Here is a 27,387-nt window from a genome sequence, read left to right as displayed (position 1 = left end):
TTTGTTTTGTCATGATTAGGTTAAGTTTAAATATATTTTACAAGAATACTAGGGGTGGTGCTGTATACTTCCTATTGTATCACATCAAGAAGCACATAATTTATGTTTGATCCATTATTGGTAATACTAAAGTTGATCACTTTGATTTGAGTAGTGTGTGTACCTGATTTCTCCATAATAAACGTTGCTTTTTTTCTTTGTAAGTCAAGAAGTAATCTGACAGGAATATTTTGAGACCATTTCACATATAACATTTTGCCTAATGTTTTTAGCATCCATTGATGATTCTTGCCTAAATAAGTTATAAAATTAGGGCTTGCAGTGGTGATTTTTAATTTTATCATTCTCTTATATAAAAGCTTTGCCTTTCCCCCCTTTTCTTCTCTATATCTGGGTTTTCTATTTTGAGTATCTCTGACTGATGGATTTTTTTTGTCATTTGAAGTATTTTAGCACAAGGAACAAAGTATTTTAGTCCATTTATTACCATCATTCTTTGTTTTGCTCAAATTGTACAAATTTGGCCTCTCAAGCTGGCTCCTATAATCCCCATTTGTCATTGAGCAATTCCTTACTTTTTGACACAGGTATTCAAGACTTATATTGTACATTCTCTGTCCCAGGCCTGGAGTTAGCCACTTTCTGAGGAGATTTTTTGAGATGATCTTTTCAAATATATATCCTTAACAAAGATATAGTTATTTGTGGTACACATGCAATGGAATGTTATGCATCCAATAAACTTGGATTTATAAAGAATAAATTTTAAATTAACAAGAATGAATCTTAAATATTTAATTCAGTATTATATTGGTGATATCTACCCATGTTCATTATTAATGTGCTATATAATATATGTGAATGGCTGGATAGATAGTCCTATTCTATTGTTTAGATTTACTACAATTTATTTAAATCCCTATGATGAACATTATGTTGCCATTTTTTTCAACATAATAAATGATACTCCCATCAGCACTCTTTTGCATTCACTTATGGGCACCTGTCAGATTGTTACTTCTGAGAAATCAATAAAAATGAAGAGTTAGGTTAAAGATGAGGATATTTATCAAGCATTATAATATAAAAGGTATTAGGTACTTAAGAAAGATACAAAGATGAAAAGTTATTTTAGCCTAGCAAAGAAGATAAAAGCTGTACTGAAGTAATTCTAAGAGTATATAAAAGTCATTTCCAAGTTACAAATACATGTTCTGGAAGTTCAGTGAGGGATATATTCTTCCCACAGGGACTACTGTTATCTCATGTACAAAATATAAAGGACTTTTTTTTTTTTTTTTTTTTTTTTTTGCGGCACGCCGGCCTCTCACTGCTGTGGCCTCTCCCGCCGCGGAGCACAGCCCCCGGACGTGCAGGCCCAGCGGCCATGGCCCACGGGCCCAGCCGCTCTGCGGCACGTGGGATCCTCCCAGACCGGGGAACGAACCCGCGCCCCCCGCATCGGCAGGCGGACTCCCAACCACTGCGCCACCAGAGAAGCCCAGAATCTCTTGATAGTAATGGATTTTGTGAGGTCAGCTTTACTTGCAGTTTTTCTTTTGATGACCTTATTAAATCAAAACTGAAGATAGTTGAATAAGGCAACTTGATAGCTGTTTGGGATAGTTTGGCCCAATTGGGCTGGTTCAGAAGTAAAGTTAAATAGACTAGCACTATTTTAGGTACTAGCACTATTAAAGGTATTTAAACCTTTAGCAAAAGGTTTAAATAACTTCCAGTAATTATGTTTTAGGCAGGAATTGAACACACAACTGTATATTTCAGAAACAAAACACTCATTCAAATTTCAAGAACTCACAATAAACTCCAATTAGGAAAAACATAGCAATAGTTTAAAAATTATCCAGAGTCTCTATTTTTTTTTATTATTTGAAAACAGCTTCTATTTAACCAAGTATAAAAATGTTAGAAAAATATACATGTTCTTGAGCATAATAAATGGTCATTATTGAAAACTTTAGAAATAAACTTAAAAAGAAAAAAAACTTAATCCCTGATAATCTCATAGCCAAGAGATAACCACATTCTAGGTTTATCTTACCAAGTGCCATTTATATATTTATATAGTCACAGAAAATGATGTCATATACTATATACTGTTTAATAATCTGCCTTTTCCGTGTTTTGAAACATAAAATATTGCATTGAAATTCATATAACTTTCAAATGTTCATAATATTTAAAAACAGACCATTAGTGTTTTGAAGTAATGATGGAATACATTTTGAGTATTTATGACTGAGTTATTAAAAGTTGTTAATATGGTATATGTTTTATTGTGACATGTATATTAAAGATTACATGGAATCTGTTGAGCATCATAATTTCTTTTAATCATTCTACACTTGTCAGAATGCTGGAACATATCTGAATAGTTCCTCATTCATGATGGCCATCTCCTAGATCTTGATCTTGGCTTTGGGTGATTAGGAATTTGTCATTGCAGGGCTAGTGACTTTCAAGACTTCTCCTAAGAGGAGTAGAGATCATTGAACTCTATGCTGGAAAACTAGAGGGATCTCATCTGGCTAGAGAAGGACATCTTCTTACCAAAATTTTAAATCTATCATCTGGAGCTTGTTTGTCCCTTTGTGTTTTTTCCAAGTGCTTGCCTGAATTTTTGGTTCATGTTCTCAGAAAATAGAGCTTTGCAGAGTTGTGCAAAGACAACTCTGCCCATAGCTATATTTTCCCATTGTTCACACTTTTTTCTAGGTCTTCCTAGGATGGCCTTGCTTTCCTGATAACCATGGAATTGGGGTTCAGTTATTGAACAGCTAGAGCCTGGCCTGTTCCTTATCTTTTGCTATATGTAAGATGGTTAGGTTCTAATCTCATTATAATGTCCTTATTGAATCATGAGATAAACGTAGTTAAAGGACAAGCGACAAGAGTCTAGGTGAGTGAGGAGAAATCACACAAGGTGAAACCATTACCTAATAAAGTTCAGTTTTTCAGTTAACAGGAATTATTACAATGTTATTTGAAAAGTTGCCTTAGAAGCTACAGTACAATGGGGGAAATTAAAATTAAGTCCACTTCAGTATGACCTAGCAAAAGAATTTAATTTTCATCCCCTCTGTTAACTGGTAGCTTTCAAAGATAGTTTCTATTAAATTTGGGTATATATAAAAGAATATTTATTAAATATATTTAAGGTGTAATGACTCACAATACAGCAAAACCTGTGTACCAACTACCTATTTTAAGAAAGAGGATATTACTACTAACTTTGAAGACCCCTACATATCTACTCCCTTTCCTCTCCCCACAACCATAATAGTTATCCTGAATTTTGTGTTCATAATTCTGTTGCTTTTCTTTATAGTTTGAACCATGTACTCTAAAACTATGTTGTTTATTTATGCATATATTTTAGTTTTATATAAATATACATTCTATGATTTGCTTTTTAAAAATATTTATTTATTTTGGCTGCTAAGTGTCTTAGTTGCAGCACACTGGATCTTCATTGCGGCACGCAGGATCTTTAGTTGGGGCATGCAGGCTCTTAGTTGCAGCATGCGGGCTTCTTATTTGCTGCAGGGGGACTTCTTAGTTGTGGCATGCAGGCTCTTAGTTGCAGCATGTGAACTCTTAGTTGTGGCATGTGGGATCTAGTTCCCCGACCAGGGATCGAAACTGGGCCCCCTGCTTTGGGAGCATGGAGTCTTAACCACTGGACCACCAGGGAAGTCCCTATGACTTGCTTTCTTTGTCAACATATTAGTGTGAGATTTAGCCATATAGCTATAATTCATTTTCACTGCTGTATGGTATTCTATTGCGTGAGTATATCATGTTTTTAAATCCATTTTCTATAAATAGCAATGTAGATTGTTTCAAAATTTGATATTACAGTGCTGCTATAAACATTCTTGTACATGTTTAGTGATGGATATACAGAGGGTGCTCTAGCGCAGAGGTGTGCAAACTTTTTCCATATAAAGACATACAGGAAATACTTTAGACTTTGCAGGTCCAATAGCCTCTATTACAACTCATCAGTTCTGCCATTGTAGCATGACAGCAGCAATGGACAATATGTAAAAGAATGAGTGTGGCTGTGTTCCAATAAAACTTTATTTACAAAAACAGGCAGTGGCAGGATTTAGCCAGTGGGCCATAGTTTGCCAGCCTCTATTCTAGGATATATATTATGAATGTGGTATCACTAAACATAGGGTATTTGGGGCATGCAAATATCTTCAGCTTTACTAGACAATGTGCAATATTTTCCAAAGGAGATTTTTCAATTTTTATTCTTTACTAACATTTGAAATTCTGAAAATTTTAAGTTTAGGCCAATCTGGTATATGGATATGAAATGAAATCTCATTTTGGTTTTAATTTGCATTTCCCTGATTAAGGTTAAGTTTTTTTGTTTTGAAACATATGTTTATTGGCCATTGTCTAACATGAAATGCCTCTTAAAGTTCTGTGCTCATTTTTTTCTTGGGTTGTCATTGTTAATTATAGAACTTTATAAAAAATATTTTGGATGTTTTTGTGTTAGTCATATGTGTTGAAAATATCTTCTCCCAGTTTATAGCTTGTCTTTTCATTCTCTAGGGAATCTTTTAATAAATAGAAGTTCAATGTCAGATTTATTAAAATTTTTTAAAGAGTGTTCTTTTTTTGTGTTTTAAGAAATCATTATCTTACACTAAGGTCATAAATTTAGCCTCCTACATTATCTTCTTAAGGTTTTATAGTTTTGTCTTCCACATTTTTGGTTGTTATAAAATCTTTTGGGGGATTTCCCTCATGGCACAGTGGTTAAGAATCCGGCTGCCAATGCAGGTGACACAGGTTCAAGTCCTGGTCCGGGAAGATCCCACATGCCATGGAGCAACTAAGCCCTGTGCTCTAGAGCTCGTGAGTCACAACTACTGAGCCCTGCGTGCCACAACTATTGAAGCCCGCATGCCTAGAGCCTGTGCTCCGCAACAAAGACAAGCCACCGCTATGAGAAGCCCACTCACTGCAATGAAGAGTAGCCCCCGCTGGCCGCAACTAGAGAAAGCCCATGCGCAGCGATGAAGACCAATGCAGCCAAAAATAAATAAATAAATAAATAAATAAATAATACTTAAAAAAAATCTTTTGGAATCAATCTCTTTCTGTAAAATAAAGGAGTGTAATTTATATGTGCATGCGCAGCAAATGTCCCAAAATATGAAAAGGCTATCTTTTCCCCTATTACTGACGGTCATAAATTATGTTATATGTAGGAGAGTTCCCTTTTTTCCACACCCTCTCCATCTGGTGGCAGATGTTAACTAGCCTTACTGTGGTGATCATTTTGCAATGTATGCAAATATGGAAAAATCATGTACACCTGAAACTAAAATAATGTTTATGTCATCTATACCTAAAAAGAAAAAAAAAAAAAGATTTCCTACCTCGAGGAAAAAACTCTCAAAATTTCATGATGGAATAAAAACTTGAAACCATTTAACACAATCTATCAAACAAGAAAAAAAATTTCAGATTAGTTTTTGTATACCAGAATTGTTTTTATTTTGGTGCATTTGTCTTAAGCCAAATATTAATTTTAAAACTTAGCTATTAAAAAAAAAAAAAAAAAAAAAACTTAGCTATTAAGCATTCAGTCAAAATGTGGTTTCAATGAACTTCTCCAAGGAACAGTATTATATGAAATTTTAATTTAAATTTCTTTACATACTGGAAATACATTTCAAATGTATTTCTTCATTTGGGTCACGCTCAAAGAAGCTTGAGAAACACATCATATTCTAAAACCATATACTAAGGGAACGAAAATGACTTGAGGCTGTGTCAAGTTATCTTTCCATCATAAACAAGTCTTAGAAATATAATTTCTAATCTCTGGAATTATAATTAACCTAGAAAAGGTAAATCAGACATTCTGGATAAGTGGTATTCCTTTGCATTCTTTTAATTGTATGTTAGATGTTATTTATGTTTTATGTAGAGTATTTATATCTATTATCATTTACAGCATTTATCTATTATTATCTGCTCTTGTTTGATTTTGAAACTAGGGCTATGGTACTAGCCTCACAGAATGAGCTTCAAAAATTTTATTAGGGGAGGGGTTTTGAAAAATTTCAAGTGTAGAACTAATTGTTCTAGATTTCTCATAAAACACAAACTACTAGGGAGGTGGTCTAGTGGTTAGGATTCAGCACTTTCACTGCCATGGCCCGGGTTCAGTTCCTGGTTGGGGAACTGAGATCCCGCAAGCTGTGCAGCATGGCTAAAAATAAAAATAAAAACAAAACCCTACAAACTACTAAATCTCAACTGAGATAAAGCAGATATCCCAAATAACCAGATAACCATAAAGAAACTGAATTTATACTGTAAAGCTCCCCAAAAAGAAATCCTGGGGCCCAGCTGTCTCCACTGGCAGTTTATTACAAACATTTGAAGAATGAACACAGATTTTACACAACTTCTTCCAGAAAATAGAAGAAACACTTCCCAACTCATTTTATGAGACCAGTACTACACTGATCCCCAAGTGAGACAAAGACTTGGGGGGAAAAAAAAACCATCATAATTTTAGACACAAAAATCCTCAACAAAATGTTAGCAAATCAAATCCAACAAGGAAATTATACAACATACTGAGTGGGATTTATTACAGGTATATAAGACAGATTTGACATTTAAAAAAAATCAATGTAATCCACCATATCAACATGTTGAAGAAGAAAAATCCTATGATCAACTGTTTCAGAAAAATTTTAATTGCTGCAGAAAGAGCATTCTATAATATCCAACATCCATTCATGATTAAAAAAAAAAAAAAAACCTTAAGAGGTTAGGAACAGAGGGGAACAACTTCAATTTTAAAAAGAGCACCGGGAGGGTGGAGTCAAAATGGCTACTAGTACACGGAATTTACACCTCTTCACAACTAGGGCACCTACCAGGCACCAGTGGGGGACCATGGTACCAAAGGGTATGGGAGAAACCCCCAGCAACTGGGTAGGACGTGGGGCATGAGGGGAGAGAAGCAGAAGGAGAAGTGGAGGTGGGATGGGACTGGCGACCCTGAGGGACGGCTGGGGGAGGGGAAGGGAACCCATGCCCGAAGGGGGAAATTGGGGAACCACTGGGAAGGCAGAGGATCAAAAGGGAGCATGGCCAGCTTTCCCCTGCCCACTTGGGCCCCCAGAAACCTGCTGAGATCCCGGGCCTGATCCTCTGCCCACCTAGGCCCCCTCCAGCCACGTGCGTCCTGAGGGAGTGGGAGGGAGGGATGGGGGAGCAAAAGTAAAGGCCAGACCTCTGGGATCAGCACACTTGAGGGTTGGCTAGGGGAGGCAAGGGGTTCCTACACCCAGTGGGGCCCACTCACGGTTAGGGGTCCAGTGGCAACAAGGGAGACTCTGTGGGAGACAGTGGGGAGGGGCACAAAGGAACAGAAGGGAACAGAGCCAGTGCTTTCCCTGTCCACTTAGGCACCAAGGAGACTGTTGGGCTCCCAGGCCTAATCCTCTGCCCTTGGAGCCTCTCCTGCCATGCAGAACCAAAGCCCTGCCCTTACACCCCCACCCAGCACCCTACCTCTACACTCAGAGACCCCCTGCAACAAGCTGGGCCTAAACCCCACCCACACTCCATCACTCAGGGCTCTACCTCCAAACTCCAAAACCCCACACTGCAGAGACCCTGCATTAGACATGCTGCCTCTCCCCCTTTTTGCAGGTCTTAAGCAGAGGCCCCACCCCACACTTGAACTTTGCCCCACCACTTCCCACTCCACACTCAAACGTCACCCCTCCCCCCCCCCGCCTAGGCCCCACCCACCCTAAACCCCTCCCTTGCCTAAGTTCCACCCCTTCCTAAACTCTGCCCATTAAACGCACCAACCTTCAAAGTATAGGGGTCCCAGAAGAAGAAGAGAAAAAGAAATGGTCTGAGAAAATATTTGAAGAGATTATAGTATAAAATCTCCCTAACACAGGAAATAGTCAATGAAGTCCAGGAAGCACAGAGAGTACCATACAGGATAAACCCAAAGAGAAACACATCAAGACACATATTAATCAAACTATCAAACATTAAATACAAAGAAAAAATATTAAAAGCAGCAAGGGAAATAACATACAAGGGAATCCCCATAAGGTTAACAGCTGATTTTTCAGCAAAAACTCTACAAGCCAGAAGGGAGAGGCAGGACATATTTAAAGTGATGAAAGGGAAAAACCTATAACCAAGATTACTCTACCCAGCAAGGATTTGCTTTAAAGATAAGCAAAAGTTAAGAGAATTCAACACCACCAACCAGCTTTACAACAAATGCTAAAGGAACTCCTCTAGGCAGGAAACACATGAGAAGGAAAAGACCTACAATAACAAACCCAAAACAATTAAGAAAATGGTAAGAGAAACATACATATTGATAACTACCTTAAATGTAAATGGATTAAATGCGCCAACCAAAAGACATAGACTGGCTGAATGGGTACAAAAACAAGACCCGTATATATGCTGTCTACAAGAGACCCACTTTGGACCTAGGGACACATACAGACTGAAAGAGAGGGGACGGAAAAAGGATATTCCACACAAATGGAAATCAAAGAAAGCTGGAGTAGCAATTCTCATGTCAGACAAAATAGACTTCAAAATAAAGACTATTATAAGAGATAAAGAAGGACACTATATAATGATCAAGGGATCAACCAAGAAGAAGGTATAACAATTGTAAATATTTATGCACCCAACATAGGAACACCTCAATACATAAGGCAAATGCTAACAGCCATAAAAGGAGAAATCAACAGTAACACAATGACAGTAGGGGACTTTAACACCCCACTTTCACCAATGGACAGATCATCCAAAATGAAAATAAATAAGGAAACACAAGCTTTAAATGACACATTAAACAAGATGTACTTAAGTGATATTTATAGGACATTCCATTCAAAAACAACAGAATACACTTTCTTCTCAAGTGCTCATGGAACGTTCTCCAGGATAGACCATATCCTGGGTCACAAATCAAGCCTTGGTAAATTTTAAAAAACTGAAATCGTATCAAGTATCTTTTCTGACCACAACGCTATGAGACTAGGTATCAATTATAGGAAAAAACTGTAAAAAATACAAACACATGGAGGCTAAACAATATGCTACTAAATAAACAAGAGATCACTGAAGAAATCAAAGAGGAAATAAAATATACCTAGAAACAAATGACAATGAAAACACAACGACCCAAAACCTATAGGATGCAGCAAAAGCAGTTCTAAGAGGGAAGTTTATAGCAATACAACCCTACCTAAAGAAACAAGAAAAATCTCAAATAAACAACCTAACCTTACACCTAAAGCAATTAGAGAAAGAACAAAAAAAAATAAACCCCAAAGTTAGCAGAAGGAAAGAAATCATAAAGATCAGATCAGAAATAAATGAAAAAGAAATGAAGGAAACAATAGCAAAGGTCAATAAACCTAAAAGCTGGTTCTTTGAGAAGATAAACAAAATTGATAGACCATTAGCCAGACTCATCAAGAAAAAAAGGGAGAAGACTCATATCAACAGAATTAGAAATGAAAAAGGAGAAGTAACAACTGACACTGCAGAAATACGAAGGATCATGAGAGATTACTACAAGCAACTATATGACAATGAAATGGATAACCTGGAAAAATGGACAAAATCTTAGAAGAGCACAACCTTCTGAGACTGAACCAGGAAGAGAAAATATAAACAGACCAATCACAAGCACTGAAACTGAAACTGTGGTTAAAAATCTTCCAACAAACAAAAGCCCAGGACCAGATGGCTTCACAGGCGAATTCTATCAAACATTTAGAGAAGAGCTAACACCTTCCCTTCTCAAACTCTTCCAAAATATAGCAGAGAGAGGAACACTCCCAAACTCCTTCTACGAGGCCACCATCACCCTGATACCAAAACCAGACAAAGATGTCACAAAAAAAGAAAACTACAGGCCAATATCTCTGATGAACATAGATGCAAATATCCTTGACAAAATACTAGCAAACAGAATCCAACAGCACATTAAAAGGATCATACACCATGATCAAGTCGGGTTTATTCCAGGAATGCACGGATTCTTCAATATACACAAATCAATCAATGTGATAAAACATATTAACAAATTGAAGGAGAAAAACCATATGATCATCTCAATAGATGCAGAAAAAGCTTTCGACAAAATTCAACACCCATTTATGATAAAAACTCTCCAGAAAGTAGGCATAGAAGGAACCTACCTCAACATAATAAAGGCCATAGATGACAAACCCACAGCCAACATCATTCTCAATGGTGAAAAACTGAAACCATTTCCTTTAAGATCAGAAACAAGACAAGGTTGCCCACTCTCACCACTATCATTCAACATAGCTCTGGAAGTTTTAGCCACAGCAATCAGAGAAGAAAAAGAAATAAAAGGAATGCAAATCGGAAAGGAAGTAAAACTGTCACTGTTTGCAGATGACATGATACTATACATAGAGAATCCTAAAGATGCTATTAGAAAACTACTAGAGCTAATCAATGAATTTGGTAGAGTAGCAGGATAAAAAACTAATGCACAGAAATGTCTTGCATTCCTATACACTAATGATGAAATATCTTAAAGAGAAATTAAGGAAACAGTCCCACTTACCATTGCAACAAAAAGAATAAAATACCTAGGAATAAACCTACCTAAGGAGACAAAAGACCTATATGCAGAAAACTATAAGACACTGATGAAAGAAATTAAAGATGATACAAACATATGGAGAGATATACTATGTTCTTGGATTGGAAGAATCAACAGTGTGAAAGTGACTATACTACCCAAAGCAATCTACAGATTCAATGTAATCCCTTTCAAACTACTAATGGCATTTTTCAAAGAACTAGAACAAAAAATTGCTCTATTTGTATGAAAACACAAGAGACTCCGAATAGCCAGAACAATCTTGAGAAAAATAATGGAGCTGGAGGAATCAGGCTCCCAGACTTCAGACTATACTACATAGCTACAGTAGTCAAGTCAGTATGTTACTGGCACAAAAACAGAAATATAGATCAATGGAACAGGATAGAAAGCCCAGAGATAAACCCACGCATCTACGGTCACCTAATCTATGACAAAGGAGGCCAGAATATACAATGGAGCAAAGACATACTCTTCAATAAGTGGTGCTGGTAAAACTGGACAGCTACATGTAAAAGAATGAAATTAGAACACTCTCTAACACCATAAACAAAAATAAACTCAAAATGGATTAAAGGTCTAAATGTAAGGCCAGACACTATTAAACTCTTAGAGGAAAATATAGGCAGAACACTCTATGACATAAATCGCAGCAAGATCTTTTTTGACCCACCTCCTAGAGTAATGAAAATAAAAACAAAAAATAAACAAATGTGACCTAATTAAATTCAAAAGATTTTGCACAGCAAAGGAAACCATAAACAAGATGAAAAGACAACCCTCAGAAAGGGAAAAACTATTTGCAAATGAAGCAACTGTCAAACGATTAACCTCCAAATTATAGAAGCAGGTCATGCAGCTCAGTATGAAAAAAACAAACAATCCAAAAATGGATTACTTGTTTGTATAAAAAAACAAACAATCCAAAGCAGTCCAAAAATGGGCAGAAGACCTAAATAGACATTTCTCCAAAGAAGATATAGATTGCTGACAAACACATGAAAAAATGCACATCATTATTAGAGAAGAGCAAGTCAAAACTGCCATGAGATGTCACCTCACACTGGTCAGAATGGCCATCATCACAAAATCTACAAATAATAAATGCTGGAGAGAGTGTGGAGAAAAGGAACCCTCTTGCACTGTTGGTGGGAAAGTAAATTGATACAGCCACTATGGAGAACAGTATGGAGGTTCCTTAAAAAACTAAAAATAGGGCTTCCCTGGTGGCGCAGTGGTTGAGAGTCCACCTGCCGATGCAGGGAACGTGGGTTCGTGCCCCGGTCCAGGAGGATCCCACATGCCGCGGAGTGGCTGGGCCCGTGAGCCATGGCCGCTGAGCCTGCGCGTCCGGAGCCTGTGCTCTGCAACGGGAGAGGCCACAACGGTGAGAGGCCCTCATACCGCAAAAAAAAAAAAAAAAAAACTAAAAATAGAATGACCATATGACGCAGCAATCCCACTACTGGGCATATACCCTGAGAAAACCATAATTCAAAAAGAGACAATGTACCACAATGTTCATTGCAGCACTATTTACAATAGCCAGGACATGGAAGGAACCTAAGCGTCCATCGACAGATGAATGGATAAAGAAGATGTGGCACATACATACAATGGAATATTAGTCATCCATAAAAAGAAACGAAATTGAGTTATTTGTAGTGAGGTGGATGGACCTAGAGACTGTCATACAGAGTGAAGTAAGTCAGAAAGAGAAAAAAAAATACTATATGCTGACACATATATATGGAATCTAAAAACAAGAAAAAAAGGTTCTCATGAACCTAGGGGCAGGACAGGAATAAAGGCACAGATGTAGATAATGGACTTGAGGACACAGGGAGGGGGAAGGGTAAGCTGGGACGAGGTGAGAGAATAGCATTGACATATATACACTACCAAACATAAAATAGGTAGTGGGAAGTAGCTGCATGGCACAGGGAAATCTGCTCGGTGCTTTGTGACCACCTAGAGGGGTGGGACAAGGAGGGTGGGAGGGAGACGCAAGTGGGAGGGGATGTGGGGATACACATATGCATATAGCTGATTCACTATGTTATACAGCAGAAACTAACACAATATTGTAAAGCAATTACACTCCAATAAAGATGTTAAATAAAAAAGATAAAAAAATAAAAAAGAGCACCTACACAAAACCTATAGCTAACATAATACTTAATAGTGAAAGACTGAGAGTTTCCCCCTAAGATCAGAAACAAGGCAAGGATATATGCTTGTACCACTCTTACTCAACATAACACTGGAAGTAATAGTCACCATAAGGGAAGAAAAACAAAAGACAGACTAGAAGAAAAAAACTGTCCCTGTTTATAGCTGACATGATTATCTATGTAGAAAATCCCAAGGAATGTACAAAACAAAAACTTCCAGAACTAATTAGTGAGTTCTGCAGCAAGATAATAGATTACAAGATCAATATACAAGTTATTTGTAACCCATATACAAATTATATTGATATTAGTCTATGGCTTTGCTGTAGAACTCACCAATTATATAATTTGTATATTGATTTGTATATATGTATATGTACATAATTTGTGTATACTAGTGATTAATAGCTAAAAGGAAAAACACACCATTTACAACTTTTCCAAAGAAAATGAAACACTTAGATATACACTTATAAATCATGTATGTGATCTGTATGCCAAAAATTACAAATCCTAATAAGAGAAATCAAAGACTATATTAGTTTTCTAGGGCTGCCATAACAAATTACCACAAACTTAGTTTAAAACAACAACTTAATTTTCTTACAGTTCTGGGGGCTAGAAGTCCAAAATCAAGGTACTGGCAGGGCCATGCTTTCTCTAAAGGTGCTAGGGGATGATTCTTTCTTGCCCTTTCCGGTTTCTGGTAGTTATTAGTAAGCCTTAGTGTTCCTTGGCTTGTAGATGCATAATTCCAACTTTGCCTCTGATTTCACATGGCTTTCCTTATGTGTCTGTGTCCATATTTCCCTCTTCTTTTAAGGATACTAGTCATTAGAGTAGTGCTTACTCTAATCCAATATGACCTCACCTTAATATGATTACATCTGCAAAGTCTGTATTTCCAAATAAGGTCACATTCACAGGTACTGAGAGTTAGGACTTGAATATTTTGGGGAACACAATTAAACCCATAATAAAGACCTAAAAATGAAGATACATATCATGTTCATGGATTGGAAGACTCAGAGAGTAAAGATGTCAATTATCCCCAAATTGAAATTCTATTACAACTCAGCAAACTCTTTTTTTTGTAGATATAGGTTACTTTATTCTAGAATTTATATGAAATGGCAAAAGATCTAGAATAGTTAAGTCAATTTTAAAAAGGTAAAGTGGGAGGAATCACTCTACCCAATATTAAGAAATCCTATAGAGTGACAGTAACCAAGACAGGGTGGTACTGGCAGAGGGATAGGCACACTCAGACGTGTGCAGAGAAAATACAGAAATAGACATACACAAATATAAAGGCACAAAATCAATTTATTGAAGGTAGTCTTTTCAACAAATGGTACTAGAACAACTGGACACCCATAAGGCAACAAAAACAAAGAAATAACATGAAGCTAAAGTTTATAATGTATGCAAATATTAACTCAAAATGGATCACAGACTTAAATGCAAAACATAAAACCATGAAAACTTCAGGCAAAAATGTAGGAGAATATCTTTGGGATCTGGAGCTAGAAAAGGAGTCCATATATATATATATATATATATATATATATATATATATATATATATATATTTTGTTTGTTTTGTTTTGTTTTGTTTTGTTTTCTGTTTTCTACCGTACGCGGGCCTCTCACTGTTGTGGCCTCTCCCACTGTGGAGCACAGGCTCCGGACGTGCAGGCTCAGCGGCCATGGCTCACGGGCCCAGCCACTCCGCGGCATGTGGGATCTTCCTGGACCAGGGCACGAACCCATGTCCCCTGCATCAGCAGGCGGACTCTCAACCACTGCGCCACCAGGGAAGCCCAAGTCCTTAGATTTAACACCAAAAGCTAAATCCGTAAAAGGAAAAAGTAATAAGCTAGACCTTATCAAAATTAAAAAGTTTTGCTTTTCAAAAAACCCTGCTAAAAGGATGAAAAGCTACGCACTGGGGAAAATTTTTGCAAACTACATATCAAACAAAGGACTAGTATTGTCTAGAATAAAGAAAGCACTCTCTCACAATCCAACAGTTAAAAAAAAAGATACAATTCAAAAATGAAGCAGTCATTTCACCACAATGGATACAGGGATGGCAAATAAGCACACCATCATTAGCCCCTAGGGAAATGGAAATTATAACCACAAAGAGATATCATTACATACCTATCAGAATGGCTAAGATTAAAAAATGGTGAAAAAACCAAATGCTGGTAGAGATACAGAGAAACTGTCACTCATGTTCCTGGTGTGAATAAAAAATGGAAAAGCCACTTTGGAAAATGATTTGTCCATTTCTTATAAGAGAAACGTTCATTTACTATATAACCCAGAAACTACTCTCTTAAACTTTAGACCAGAGAAATGGAAGTTTATGTTCACGCACAAATTTATACAAAAATGTTCACAAGCAGCTTTATTTGTAAGGGCAAAACACTTTTTTCCCCTTAGGGTTTCCTTTTAGTAAGAATTTTGATTCAGAATCAGGTATAACCTCACATTAATAATATTAGAATGTTTTGTTCCAAAATGATTTACCTGAGGCTTAGTAAGAGTGATGAAAGATTTACCGTATGTACTGTATTTGTAAAGTTTCCTTCTCATTTGAATTCTGTAAAGTAAGATTAAAAGTAATGATTAAAACACTAAATAAAAGTAACGTTTACAATAATAGTTAACATTTATTAAGCATTAACTATGTAGCACACATTGCTTTAAGGCTTTACGGTATATGTATTTACTTCTTTAAATCGCAGAACACTATGATGAAATATGTGATATTAATGGAAACTAAAACAAACAGGGGTTAAGTAACTTTTGCAAAGGAACACCCACATACTAAATGGTGGAGCTCAGGTGATACTGTACAAGAGAACCCTACGTTTTAGGGTTGAGCTCTCATATGAATTCACTAATGTCTAACTAGGATTGAAATATGATGGAAAGTAATTCTGCACTTATATTAATCTAGCCTTTCTTAAATGTGAATTCTCTGAAGGTGAGTTACTTATGAGTTTAAGTAAAAAAGGATTCTCACATTCATAATCTGAATTTTCTGATATCCCAAAGGTGAATGTCATGGACAAACAGGTAAAGGATTTACTAAATTAATTTTTTCATACAGTTTTTCTCCATTATGAAGTTTCTGATGTTGAGTAAGGTGTGAATGACGTCTAAAGTCCTTACCACATGCATTACATTTATAAGGCTTCTCGCCAGAATGAATTCTCTGATGTTGAGTAAGTTGTGATCCACGATTAAAGGCCTTTCCACATTCGTTACATTTGTATGGTTTCTCACCAGTATGAATTCTCTGATGCTGAGTCAGATGTGAACCGCGAATAAAGGCCTTCCCACATTCATTACATTCATAGGGCTTCTCACCAGTATGAACTCTCTGATGGTAAGTTAGCTGTGAGCTACGAATAAAAGTCTTACCACATTCCTTACATTCATATGGTTTCCTACCAGTATGAAAAATCTGATGTAGATTAAGTTGTGAGGCACAAATGAAGATCTTCCCACACTGCTTACATTCATAGGGATTCTCACCTGTATGAATTTTCTGATGTTGAGACAGTTGTGAGCCATAAATAAAGGCCTTTCCACATTCTTTACATTCATAGGGCTTTTCACCAGTATGAATTCTCTGATGCTGAGTAAGATGTGAGCCACGAATAAAGGCTTTCCTACATTCCTTACATTCAAAGGGTTTTTCACCAGTGTGAATTTTTTGATGTTCAGTAAGTTGTGAGCCACGAATAAATGATTTCCCACATTCTTGACATTCATATGGTTTCTCGCCAGTATGAATCCTCTGATGTCGAATAAGCTGTGAGCCATAGTTAAAGGCCTTTCCACACTGTTTACATTCGTGTGGTTTCTTACCTGTATGGATCCTCTGATGTTCAGTAAGTTGTGAGCCACGAATAAAGGACATCTCACAATCTTTACATTTATAAGGCTTTTCACCAGTATGGAGTCTATAATGTAGAGTAAGCTGTGAACCATAACTAAAGGCTTTCCCACATTTCTTACATTCATAGGGTTTCTCACCAGTATGAATTCTCTGATGTTCAGTAAGTTGAGAGCCACGAATAAAGGCCTTTCCACATTCCTTACATTGATAGGGTTTCTCTGCAGTATGAACTCTCTGATGGTAAGTAAGTTGTGAGCCACGAAAAAAGGCCTTCCCACATGCATTACATTCATAGGGTCTTTCACCAGTATGAATTATTTGATGCTGAGTAAGATGAGAGCTACGAATAAAGGCCTTCCCACACTCTTTACATTCATAAGGTTTCTCTCCAGTATGAATTCTTTGATGACAAATAAGTTGCGAGGCACAGATAAAAGCTTTTCTACATTCCTTACATTCATAGGGTTTCTTAGCAACATGAACTCTCTGATGGTAAGTAAGTTGTGAGTCCCAAATAAAGGCCTTTCCACATTCTTTACATTCATAGAATTTTTCATCAGAATGATTTTTCTGATGTTCAGTCTGTTGAAAGCCAAGGATAAAATATTTTCTGCATGCTTTACATTCATAGAATTTCTCAGTAGAATGAATTCTCTGTTGTAACGTAAGGGATGTGGTTTGACTAAAATTAGGCATTTCTTCATAGACTACTAGTTGCCTAAAAAGTCCCTCTTTATTTCCTAAATGGCTTTCAAACTGGTCTCTGCATTCCTTATCATCTTGAAAGCTTTTGCACTCACACTTACGGCTTGTAAGTTGTTCTACTATCTCCCATTGAGATGCTTCTAGTTCATAAATTTCTCTTTTTGATGATAGCTTCTTGGTTTCACACCTGGATTCCCAGTCTGTAAGATAACAAGTAAACAAATGCTATTTTCATATTCCTGGAAAAATGAAACTTCTAAGATAGAAATGGTGGACTCAAACTGAATATCATACTCATAAGATATCAGTGCAACCAATGGAACAGAAAAGAAAAATCCATAAATAGACACAATTATAAGTGCAAATTTAGCATACAGTAACAGTAGCAGCTAAAACAAGTAGGGAAAAGATGGACTCTTTTTTAATAAATGAAAGTGATAAACATAAGGATAAACATAGGAGACACTGCTTTGGGAAAGATCCCCAGTGCTCTCCTTACTTGCTGCAAATAATGAAACCTTCCTTCTCCCTTAAAAAAACAAAAACAAAAAAAAACACGACATAAGGATAAACATAGAGAAAAAAAGATGAAATTGCATTAGTACCTTAGAGCTTACAGTAGGATAAATTCCAAATGGATCAGATACCCTTACTCAGAGAAATGAAAACACAGAAATAACTAGAATAAAACTTGGGTGACTTCTTCTATAACTTAGGAATGGGGAAATTTTTCCAAATCACAACTTGATAAAAATGACGACATTGGGACTTCCCACATCCAGTAGTTAAGACTCCATGCTTCCACTGCAGGGTTCAATCCCTGGTCGGGGAACTAAGATCCCACATGCCGTGTGGTGGGGCCAAAAAAAAAATGATGTTGGATTAATTATCTATGTAGAAGAAGTAAAATTTTAAAAAATGACCATGTTACAGTAAAAAACAAAAGAAAAGGTTAGCATGTCAAAAACACATTAAGGAAAGTAAAAGGACAAGCTGGGAAAAAATAGATATGTATAAATATCTATACTTATGTGAACTCTATCTCAAAATTGCACTAGCGGGACTTCCCTGGTGGTCCAGTGGTTAAGACTCTGCGCTTCCACTGCAGGGGGCACAGGTTCGATCCCTCGTCAGGGAACCAAGATCCCACATGCTGTGTGGCATGGCCAAAAAACAAACAAAAAAATAAAGCAATAAAAAAAAATTTTTTAATTGTACCAGCAAATTTCAAAATTTTTGATGCAGAAAGTTTTCAATAAAGCATAATTTGTTACAGAAAAAGATTAATAACCCAATTGTCCATCAGTAGGTGGCTGGTTGAAATAATCATGGTATATCCACATCATGGAGTACTATGAAGCAGTTAAAAAGGAATATCTCTTTATATTAATATGAAGTGCTGATTGAAATACACTATTAATTGTAAAAGAAATGTCGAGCTTCCCTGGTGGCGCAGTGGTTAAGAATCCACCTGCCAATGCAGGGGACATGGGTTCAAGCCCTGGTCCAGGAGGATCCCACATGCCATGGAGCAACTAAGCCCGTGTGCCTAGAGCCCATGCTCAGCAGTAAGAGAGGCCACCGCAATAAGAGGCCCGCACACCGCAATGAAGAGTAGCCCCCACTCACCGCAACTAGAGAAAGCCCACACACAGCAGCGAAGACCCAATGCAGCCAAAAATAAATTAATTAATTAAGAAAAAAAAAAGAAATGTCAACAAAAGTATGTATAGTTATGCTCTTTTTTATCTTAGGAAGGAGAGGAGGTAGAGGAAGTATAAATGTATAATACACATTTGCTTTTATTTTAAAAAGGGAGAGGAATAAACCCCATAGTTACAGGGTAGGGAAGGAACAGGTGGAGGAGCCAGGAATAGAGGTCAGATTTCTTTGAATATAACTTGTTTTGTAGATTTGACTTTGGTGGTATATAAATATATTAAATAATTATAAAACAAAATTAAATTACAAGAAAGCACAGCTTAAAAATTGAAAGGAAAAAAAAAAAGAACCAATATTTACAATTGGTGGCATAACCATACAAGGAAACTACTTCAAATAACTTTCAAATAATTTGACTGTGATATACCCTATGAAGGGAACAAAAAACTGCGAAAACAATTATCTCAAACTGTTTTGAGTAATCATATTGTTAGTTGTAGTGTTGATCTTCTTATTTTAGAGGCTTCTTGTATAATGTGGGATAAAATATGTAATTATGTGATATTCTAATTGCATCATTCTTATTGTCCTTGATAACTGGGACTCCTGGCATGGGAGAAAATAGATGCAGCTGTAAGATCTTAAAAAGGGTTAAATAAAAAGCCTATAATTCAGAATCTGAATTGAATTGCTATGAACCCATGCTATAGTTTATCTTATGTTTTTTAATTAAGACTTTATTTCTTAAGAGTAGTTTTAGGTTTACAGAAAAACTGAATTAAGTCCAGAGAGTTCCCACATGCTCCCTTTTCCTTCCCCTCCAGGTTCCCTGATCAGTAGTAATAACTTAATATCTTGCATTGGTGCAGTACATTTGTTAAAACTGATGAATCTATATTGATACATTATTTTCTTCTATTTCTGTTCTCCCTGACTCACCCTAGCCACACTTATCTGTTGATCCTCAAAAGGATCAAACTCACTGCTACCTCAGTTCCTCTGCAACTGCTAGTCCCTCCGCCTTAACTGCTCTTCTTGGGAATTCCCTGGCAGTCCAGTGGTTAGGACTCTGAGCTTTCACTACCGAGGGCCTGGGTTTGATCTCTGGTTGGGGAACTAAGATCCCACAAGCCATGCAGGGTGGCCAAAAAACAAACAAAAAACCCTAAAAAACAAAAACCTGCTCTTCTCCCAGAATTTGCATGGCTTACTCTATTCATGTCTCCCCTCAAATGCGAGCACCTCAGAGAGCCATCCTTAACCACTCTTTCTATAAGAACACCTCCCCCCATTACTTTGTGATTCTCTATGCTTTTTGTTTTGCTTCATAACACTCATAACTCTTTGTATATTTTTATTTGTTACTATTTCTTCTGCTAGGAAAGATCAATGGGGATACGGAATTTTTCTTGTTTACTGTTATAGTCTCAATACTTATAATATAGAGGGTATTTAAAAATATTTGTTGGATAAAGACTCATACAGGTTTCACTGGGTCAAAAATATAAAATGTTAAAATGGTTATCACCGAAAAAGGAGGGCTATTCCCTGTTTGAAAATACAGGGGAACATGAAAGAAAACAAGGGAAGTGGTAAATGGAGCAAAGAAGGGGATTCCTTAGGTAACTGATGCTAAAACAGTTTTGTCCTCCAGGGCTCAGGATTTTACTCTACAGGCCTAGGAGTAAAAGGCCTTGGTTGGGTCTGTGAGGAGAACTTTGGAGCTAATAACTCAAAGGTGTGGCCAACTTATGAAGGAATTTAACAACAGCCTCCCTTTGCCTGATCATCTCTTACTCACCTGGGCTCAGACCTCTTGTCACATCCCGTACAACCTTCCAAGGGTCCTTCCCTTGCTCCAATAAGGAGAGCACATCTGGCTTAGAAATGGAAAATCCTGCTTATAAGAATGGAAATAGATACGGTTACACTCTGTTTGTCCAGAATTAAAATTGAGTCCACTGTTCATCAAGTAAGAAGGTCAATTACAGAACGATTCAGAGAAAGGATATCTGAAGAAAAGAGCAGATAAAAGTGCCCAATGGAGCTGTCCATTTCAAAGTTTATAAAGCACAAAAAATTTATTTGGGACTAGGGGTCTGAAATTCAGCTAGGCACTTGGAAACTTTTCTAAATTTCACAAAGACTGAAGCTGAATTATTAGGAACTGACAAAATTACCCAGTGAGACCAGGTTGCTGTAGTTCTCCAACATCACGTTTCTGTACAAATCCTTCTGTTGCAAGTCCAGGCACTCCCACTCTTCCTGTGAGAAGTCTATGGCCACATCCTTGAATGACACCAAACTCTGAAATGACAACCCACGGTTAATGGTAAATAAAGAAATATTTTTTAGAAGTAATGAGAGAAGAAAAGTGTTACATAAAGTGGCCAAAACAGAAATATGTTGAAGCTGGAAGCTTGCAATATGGCTAAGTAACAGAAAGGAAGAGAGTGTGATAAATGCAGAGCACCTAAATAGTTTCTAAACATTCCTATTACTCTGTCATAGCTTCTTGTGAACAGTTACAAGAATGAACAAAACCCAGGTAAGTGGAGTTCTCTGATTAAATGAAATACTGTGTGCAAGCACATAACATATGCAAATTCTCAAATAAGTTGCAAATTCCTTCCTCCCCTCTTCCCTTTAAAGAATTGAAAATAAGAAAAAGGAAGGAAGGAAGGGAGAGAAGAAGGAGAGGATGGGAGGAGGAAGGGAGGGAGAAAAAAGAGAAAAAAACAAAACTGATGGGCCCATTCCAAATATCTTTTAAAATGTTTATCTTAGGGCTTCCCTGGTGGCACAGTGGTTGGGAGTCTGCCTGCCGATGCAGGGGACGCGGGTTCGTGCCCTGGTCCGGGAAGATCTCACATGCCGCGGAGCAGCTGGGCCCGTAAGCCATGGCCGCTGACCCTGCGCGTCCAGAGCCTGTGCTCCACAATGGGAGAGGCCACAGCAGTGAGAGGCCCGCGTATCACAAAAAAAAAAAAAAGTTTATTTTAGAAAATAAGATTTCTATATAATTTAAGAATTTATTTCCAACTCAAGTCTCAGAATAACTTAGCAATAATATTCTTCCTTGTCCTGGCAAATCCTTTCATAGACATCATTTTTATAAGGTATATAATATTCCATATTATAATTATAATCTTTTTCTTTTTTTCTTTTTTTTTTTTTTTGCTGCACAGTGCAGCTTGTGGGATCTTAGTGCCCCCACCAGGGATTGAACCCCAGCCCTTGGCAGTGAAAGCACAGAGTCCTAACCACTGGACCACCAGGGAATTCCCTGTAATCATTTTCTTATTTTACAGTATTTAGTCTGTTTTACTTCTCTAACATCAGCTCTGTTTCTAAAATTCGCAAATATCTAACCCTCTGGATGATCATTTTACCACTCATCATTGCTCACTGTACACTTTGCTTATTCTGAGCAACAGAAAACCAATGAAAGATGAGCTAAACTCACACAGATGTGGTCCCTGACTTACACATTCTATTCAAATTTGAAATGGACCTTGTCACTGGTATTTGCCTCTGAGGTACTCACTGACATGACATGCTCTCTCTCTGTTCTCAATCCTACATTTGATCACATTTCCAATCTTAAAAGCCTCACAGACCAAAGATTTCACCACATTCTGAGATAAACAGCAATTTTCTATCCTCATCAACCAGAAAATGGAGGTCAATGAGAAAGAATGAATTTTGCATGTGTAGTCCCATCTCATTAAACCACATTCTGACACAAGAGGTTCTACTCTTTCCTTAATACATTTCCTGATTTGCAGAATGGATCCCTAAATATGGCTAGAGAAGAGAGGGGTGGGGCTTAGTGAGGCAGAAAATCTGGAGATAAGAATATTGAGCATTCATATCCTAGAAAACAATGACTATTTGATGAGGAGAAGAAAAAACACCAACTCACATGGGGCATGGCTTAGAAGGGAAAATTATTAGTCCTCCTCTGGAGAAGTGCTGAGTCCTGAGAATACAGAGTCAGGAAAGAAAAAGGAAACTATGAGAATAGGCTTCCTTCTAAATGACTAAGTTAAGATAAATATTTCCTTCCCTTTTCATGGCACCTGGTCCCTTCCATGCCCCAATATATATACTGAGATTTGCAGAAATATAAACAATCAAATCCCTTCCCCAATCCCAAAAAACATAGATACAGAAGAATTAATTTATGCTAAAGCAGTACCCAATTCCTATGATGTTCGTAGGGTTCTCTTACCTGTCCTGAGTGGTTAATATTTTCAGACTAGGGGCCTCTGATCCAAAATGTATCCAAGTCATACCTGCTTCAAGGACATTGATGGGGCCCTCAGGCCTAGAAGTGCTCTGTATCCATGTAGGCCAAATCTTGGAACAAACACTTCCCACAACTAAGATCTGCCTTTTTCCCCCAGACTCAACACACTAAATATAAATAGCTCAGGGTGCCTCCCTGGCTTGTTCTCACATTCCAAGGTGCAAGAAGCATTTTGAGAACAAATTGTAGGCTTCATCCAGGCCACACGAAGTCACACTAGACTCATCAAGTAACCAAGGAACAAATCCAAAGCATTCTTTTTGTTTTTAATTAATTTTTTAAAGTTTTATTTAATTAATTTATTTTTTGGCTGCATGGCTTGTGGTATCTTAGTTCCCCAACCAGGGACTGAACCTGGGCCCTCGGCAGTGAAAGCACAGAGTCCTAACCACTGGACCGCCAGGGAATTCCCCAAAACATCCTTTAACAGAAAACTGCCTGGGGACTTCCCTGGCGGTCCAGTGGTTAAGACTCCTCGCTTCCACTGCAGGGGGCGCAGGTTCAATCCCTGGTTGGGGAACTAAGATCCCGCATGCCACGTGGCATTGCCAAAAAATTAAGAACAAAATAAGAAGGCGGCTGCCTGTTGCATCCAATCATGGCCTCAGCTGAACTCAGGAATTCTGGAGGCAGCACTCCCTTGTTATCCTGCTGAACATCATTCTGCCTCTAAATGTAAGGCTGGGGATGACTTGAGAAAGTGACTGTACAACAAATAATTTCCATAGAGCACATACTATGCGCTAGATTCTTTATACAATTAACACTTACGTGATCAGCAAACAGGTCTGTGAATTTAACCACTCTCTGCCCCCACTGGCTATAGAATCTTCCTTATACTTCTTTCTTTTCGTAACAGCTTCACTGACATATAACTCAACATTCCATAAATTCATCCTTTTAAAAATGCAACTGAGTGGTTTTTAGTATACTCACAGAGATGCACAACCATCTAATTTTAGAATATTCTCATTATCCAAAACCCCATACCCCTTAGCAGTCACTTCCCACTCTTGTTCCCTCAGACCCTGGCAACTGCTAATCCACTCTTTATATCTACACATATGCTTATTCTAGTCATTTCATATAAATGTAATCATACAATATGTGGTCTTTGTGATGGGCTTCTCTCACATAGCATAATGTTTCAAGGTTAGCATATGCTGCAGCATAGATTAGTACCTTTGCCTTTATACATATTGCTAAATAATGTTCCATTGTATGGATACACCACATTTTTCCCATTCATCAGTTGATGGACATTTGCATTGTTTTCACTTATTGTTACTAAGAATAATGCTACTAAGAACATTCATGTACATGTTTTTGTGCGGACATATGTTTCATTTCTCTTAGATATAAACACCTAGGAATAGAATTGCTGGATCATATGGTAACTCCATGTTTACCTTTTTGAGGAACTGCCAACTCTTTTTCAAAGCAGCTGCATCATCTTACAGTTCCACCAATATATCAAAGTTCCATTTTTTCCACATCTTCGCCATCTTTTGCATTAAATTCATTCTAGTGGGTCTGAAGTGGTATGTCATGATTTTGATTTGCATTTCCACAATGATGTTGAACATCTTTATGTGCTTATTTGTCATTTGTGTATTTTCTTTGGAGAAATGTATATTCCAATTCTTTGTTCATTTAAAAAATTTGGTGGTACTTCCCTGGAGGTCCAAGTGGTTCAGACTCCGTGCTTCCACTGCAGGGGACATGGGTTCGATCCCTGGTTGGGGAATGTGTCGTGGCGTGGCCAAAAGGAAAAAGGAATAAAAAAATTTTGGTTATTTGTCTGTTTATTTCAGTTGTAATAATTCCTCATATATTCCAAAATACAATTCCCTTCCTGAACTTGTGATTTTCAAATTTCGGGTCCCACTTTGTGGGCTGTATCTTCACTTTCTTGGTGGTGTCCCTTGAAGCTTGAAAGTTTTTAATTTTGAGGAAATCCAATTTATGTATTTTTTTCCCCTTTGGCTGCTTATACTCTTACATTTAGGTCGATGGTGCATTTTGAGTAAATTTTTGTGTGTGGCATGAGGTACGAGCCTGTGATAAAATATTTCACAAGTACTGTCTTGACCCAATGTTGATGTCATGGCTAAAAACTCTCAATTCCTCTTCACAGGAAGTTTGCTAAACCCACACCCTAAATACCTCTCTTATCAAGGTCTAACACAATGTACCTTTGCCAGGCTACCCACGGATACCTCAGTAGCCTTGCCATTATACATAGTCTTAACTGCATCCACCTTTTTCCAGGAGCACAGGTATGACATTATATGGACGACGTCCTCCTCTGAGGAGATTCATTTAACATGCTCATTAAGGACATAAAAATATTCACAAAAGAGCTCACAAAAAAAGACATAGGCCACTGCCTCACACATAATGCAAAGCCCTGACACCTTCATTAAATTCCTGAAAAGTATTGGTAAAACAGGGCAACTCTATGCCTGACACTGTCAAGAAACTACAGTAAAATCTCTCAGCACCCATAATGTCTTTCAGTCGTATTTGGGTCTGGAAGCAACATATTCCTTACTTACAAATTTTAGTTAATCTCACTGATGCTGTTACTTACAAATCATCCCACCTTGGAAAGGAACCCTGCCAATAAAAGGCTCCAGAATCTGTTCAAATTAAAATCAGCAGTCACTCCTGTTAGTGCCCTCAGAGACTCCTCTGCAGAGGCTGCAGCAACCTCCTCTCATGCCTCTGAACCCCCTCTGATGGCCACCAGGTGCCTACAGGCTTAAGATGCAAGAAAGTGCCCCTTTTGGCCCTATGCTATACACCACTAGAGTGACAACTGCTGGCTATATACTAAGATCTCTTGGAGATAAAGGCTTTCAAAGACCCTAAGCCTGGGACTCTCTGAACCCAGATGCCTACTATGCCTTGGATCATGGAGGCAGCACCCCCACAAACTCAGCACAGGTACATCCCATAGGCTCAGCCAAGCCTGAGCCCTCTGGAATGTTCCACCTACAGGAGGGAGTGGTCTTCCCTGTCCTTAGTCCCTTGCCAGATGCCATGGTGCTAGAGGAGGTCACCCCTCCCTCAGAGCCCTTGACTAGGAATCCTCCTGGGATTTAACTAAGTAAACAGCAATGTGAGCCCACAGACTTTATGAATAGCACTGCCACCATCATAGGTGATGAAGCTAAGTGGAATGTTGCTGCTTTCCATTCCTTAACTAGGATGTCCCCCATAAAGGACAGGATCCAAGGATCAGAACAAGTGGTCAAACTTTAGGAAGTCATCTCTGCACAAATGTCCTGACAAACAAATGGTCCCATCTGCACATTTTTACAAACTCTTGGGCCATTGCCTAAGAGTTGTCCCTTTAAGGGTAAAGAAATCTGGGAATCTCTTGCCTTACAGATACTCAAATATAAATCAAAGTCACTCGTCTCTACATACACAAGGACTCACCAGGACAATCCTTATTCCCTTCAGAGTTTAAGACATTACTAGTAGTGACCAACGCATACATTTCACTTCTCAAAACACACAATGTTGGGCTCTTGCGAAAGGCATTCAATGGAACTTTCATCTCCCAATAGGTCCCAGGCAGCTGGCTTAATTAAGAGACACAATGGCCTCTTTAAACAGCTCCCTTTTTTTTTGCGGTATGCAGGCATCTCACTGTTGTGGCCTCTCCCGTTGCAGAGCACAGGCTCCGGACGCGCACGCTCAGCGGCCATGGCTCACGGGCCCAGCCGCTCCATGGCATGTGGGATCTTCCCGGACCGGGGCATGAACCCGTGTCCCCTGCATCAGCAGGTGGACTCTCAACCACTGTGCCAACAGGGAAGCCCCTAAACAGCTCCCTTTTTTAAGTGGCAGTGTGTATGGGGATATATGTATACATATAGCTGATTCACTTTGTTGTACAC

The 27,387-nt window shown here is 37.9% G+C and overlaps 1 protein-coding gene across 6 annotated transcripts in view; it reads right to left on the bottom strand.

The window, feature by feature from the left end:
* The window catches only part of LOC137215232 (zinc finger protein 420), a 98,821-nt gene that overhangs the window by 68,375 nt on the left and 3,059 nt on the right, over window positions 1–27,387 (bottom strand). For 3 of the 6 annotated variants that reach the window (XM_067720131.1, XM_067720132.1, XM_067720129.1), the window contains 5 exons: window positions 24,886–25,211; window positions 23,090–23,146; window positions 21,345–21,471; window positions 20,966–21,064; window positions 14,188–17,702 (listed from right to left, as the gene is read on the bottom strand). In XM_067720131.1, the coding sequence (XP_067576232.1) occupies window positions 15,955–17,702; window positions 20,966–21,064; window positions 21,345–21,471; window positions 23,090–23,098 (1,983 nt within the window). In that variant the 5' untranslated portion in view covers window positions 23,099–23,146; window positions 24,886–25,211 and the 3' untranslated portion in view covers window positions 14,188–15,954. Of the gene's footprint in view, window positions 1–14,187; window positions 17,703–20,965; window positions 21,065–21,344; window positions 21,472–23,089; window positions 23,147–24,885; window positions 25,212–27,387 lie in introns of those variants that run through there. The other 3 variants (XM_067720137.1, XM_067720138.1, XM_067720133.1) reach the window with 3 other exon arrangements.

Source organism: Pseudorca crassidens, chromosome 20, assembly GCF_039906515.1.
Source record: "Pseudorca crassidens isolate mPseCra1 chromosome 20, mPseCra1.hap1, whole genome shotgun sequence".
In the NCBI taxonomy this organism is placed as follows: Eukaryota; Metazoa; Chordata; class Mammalia; order Artiodactyla; family Delphinidae; genus Pseudorca; species Pseudorca crassidens.
Note: the sequence above shows the minus strand (reverse complement) of the source record. Positions and strands in the feature narration are given on the sequence as shown.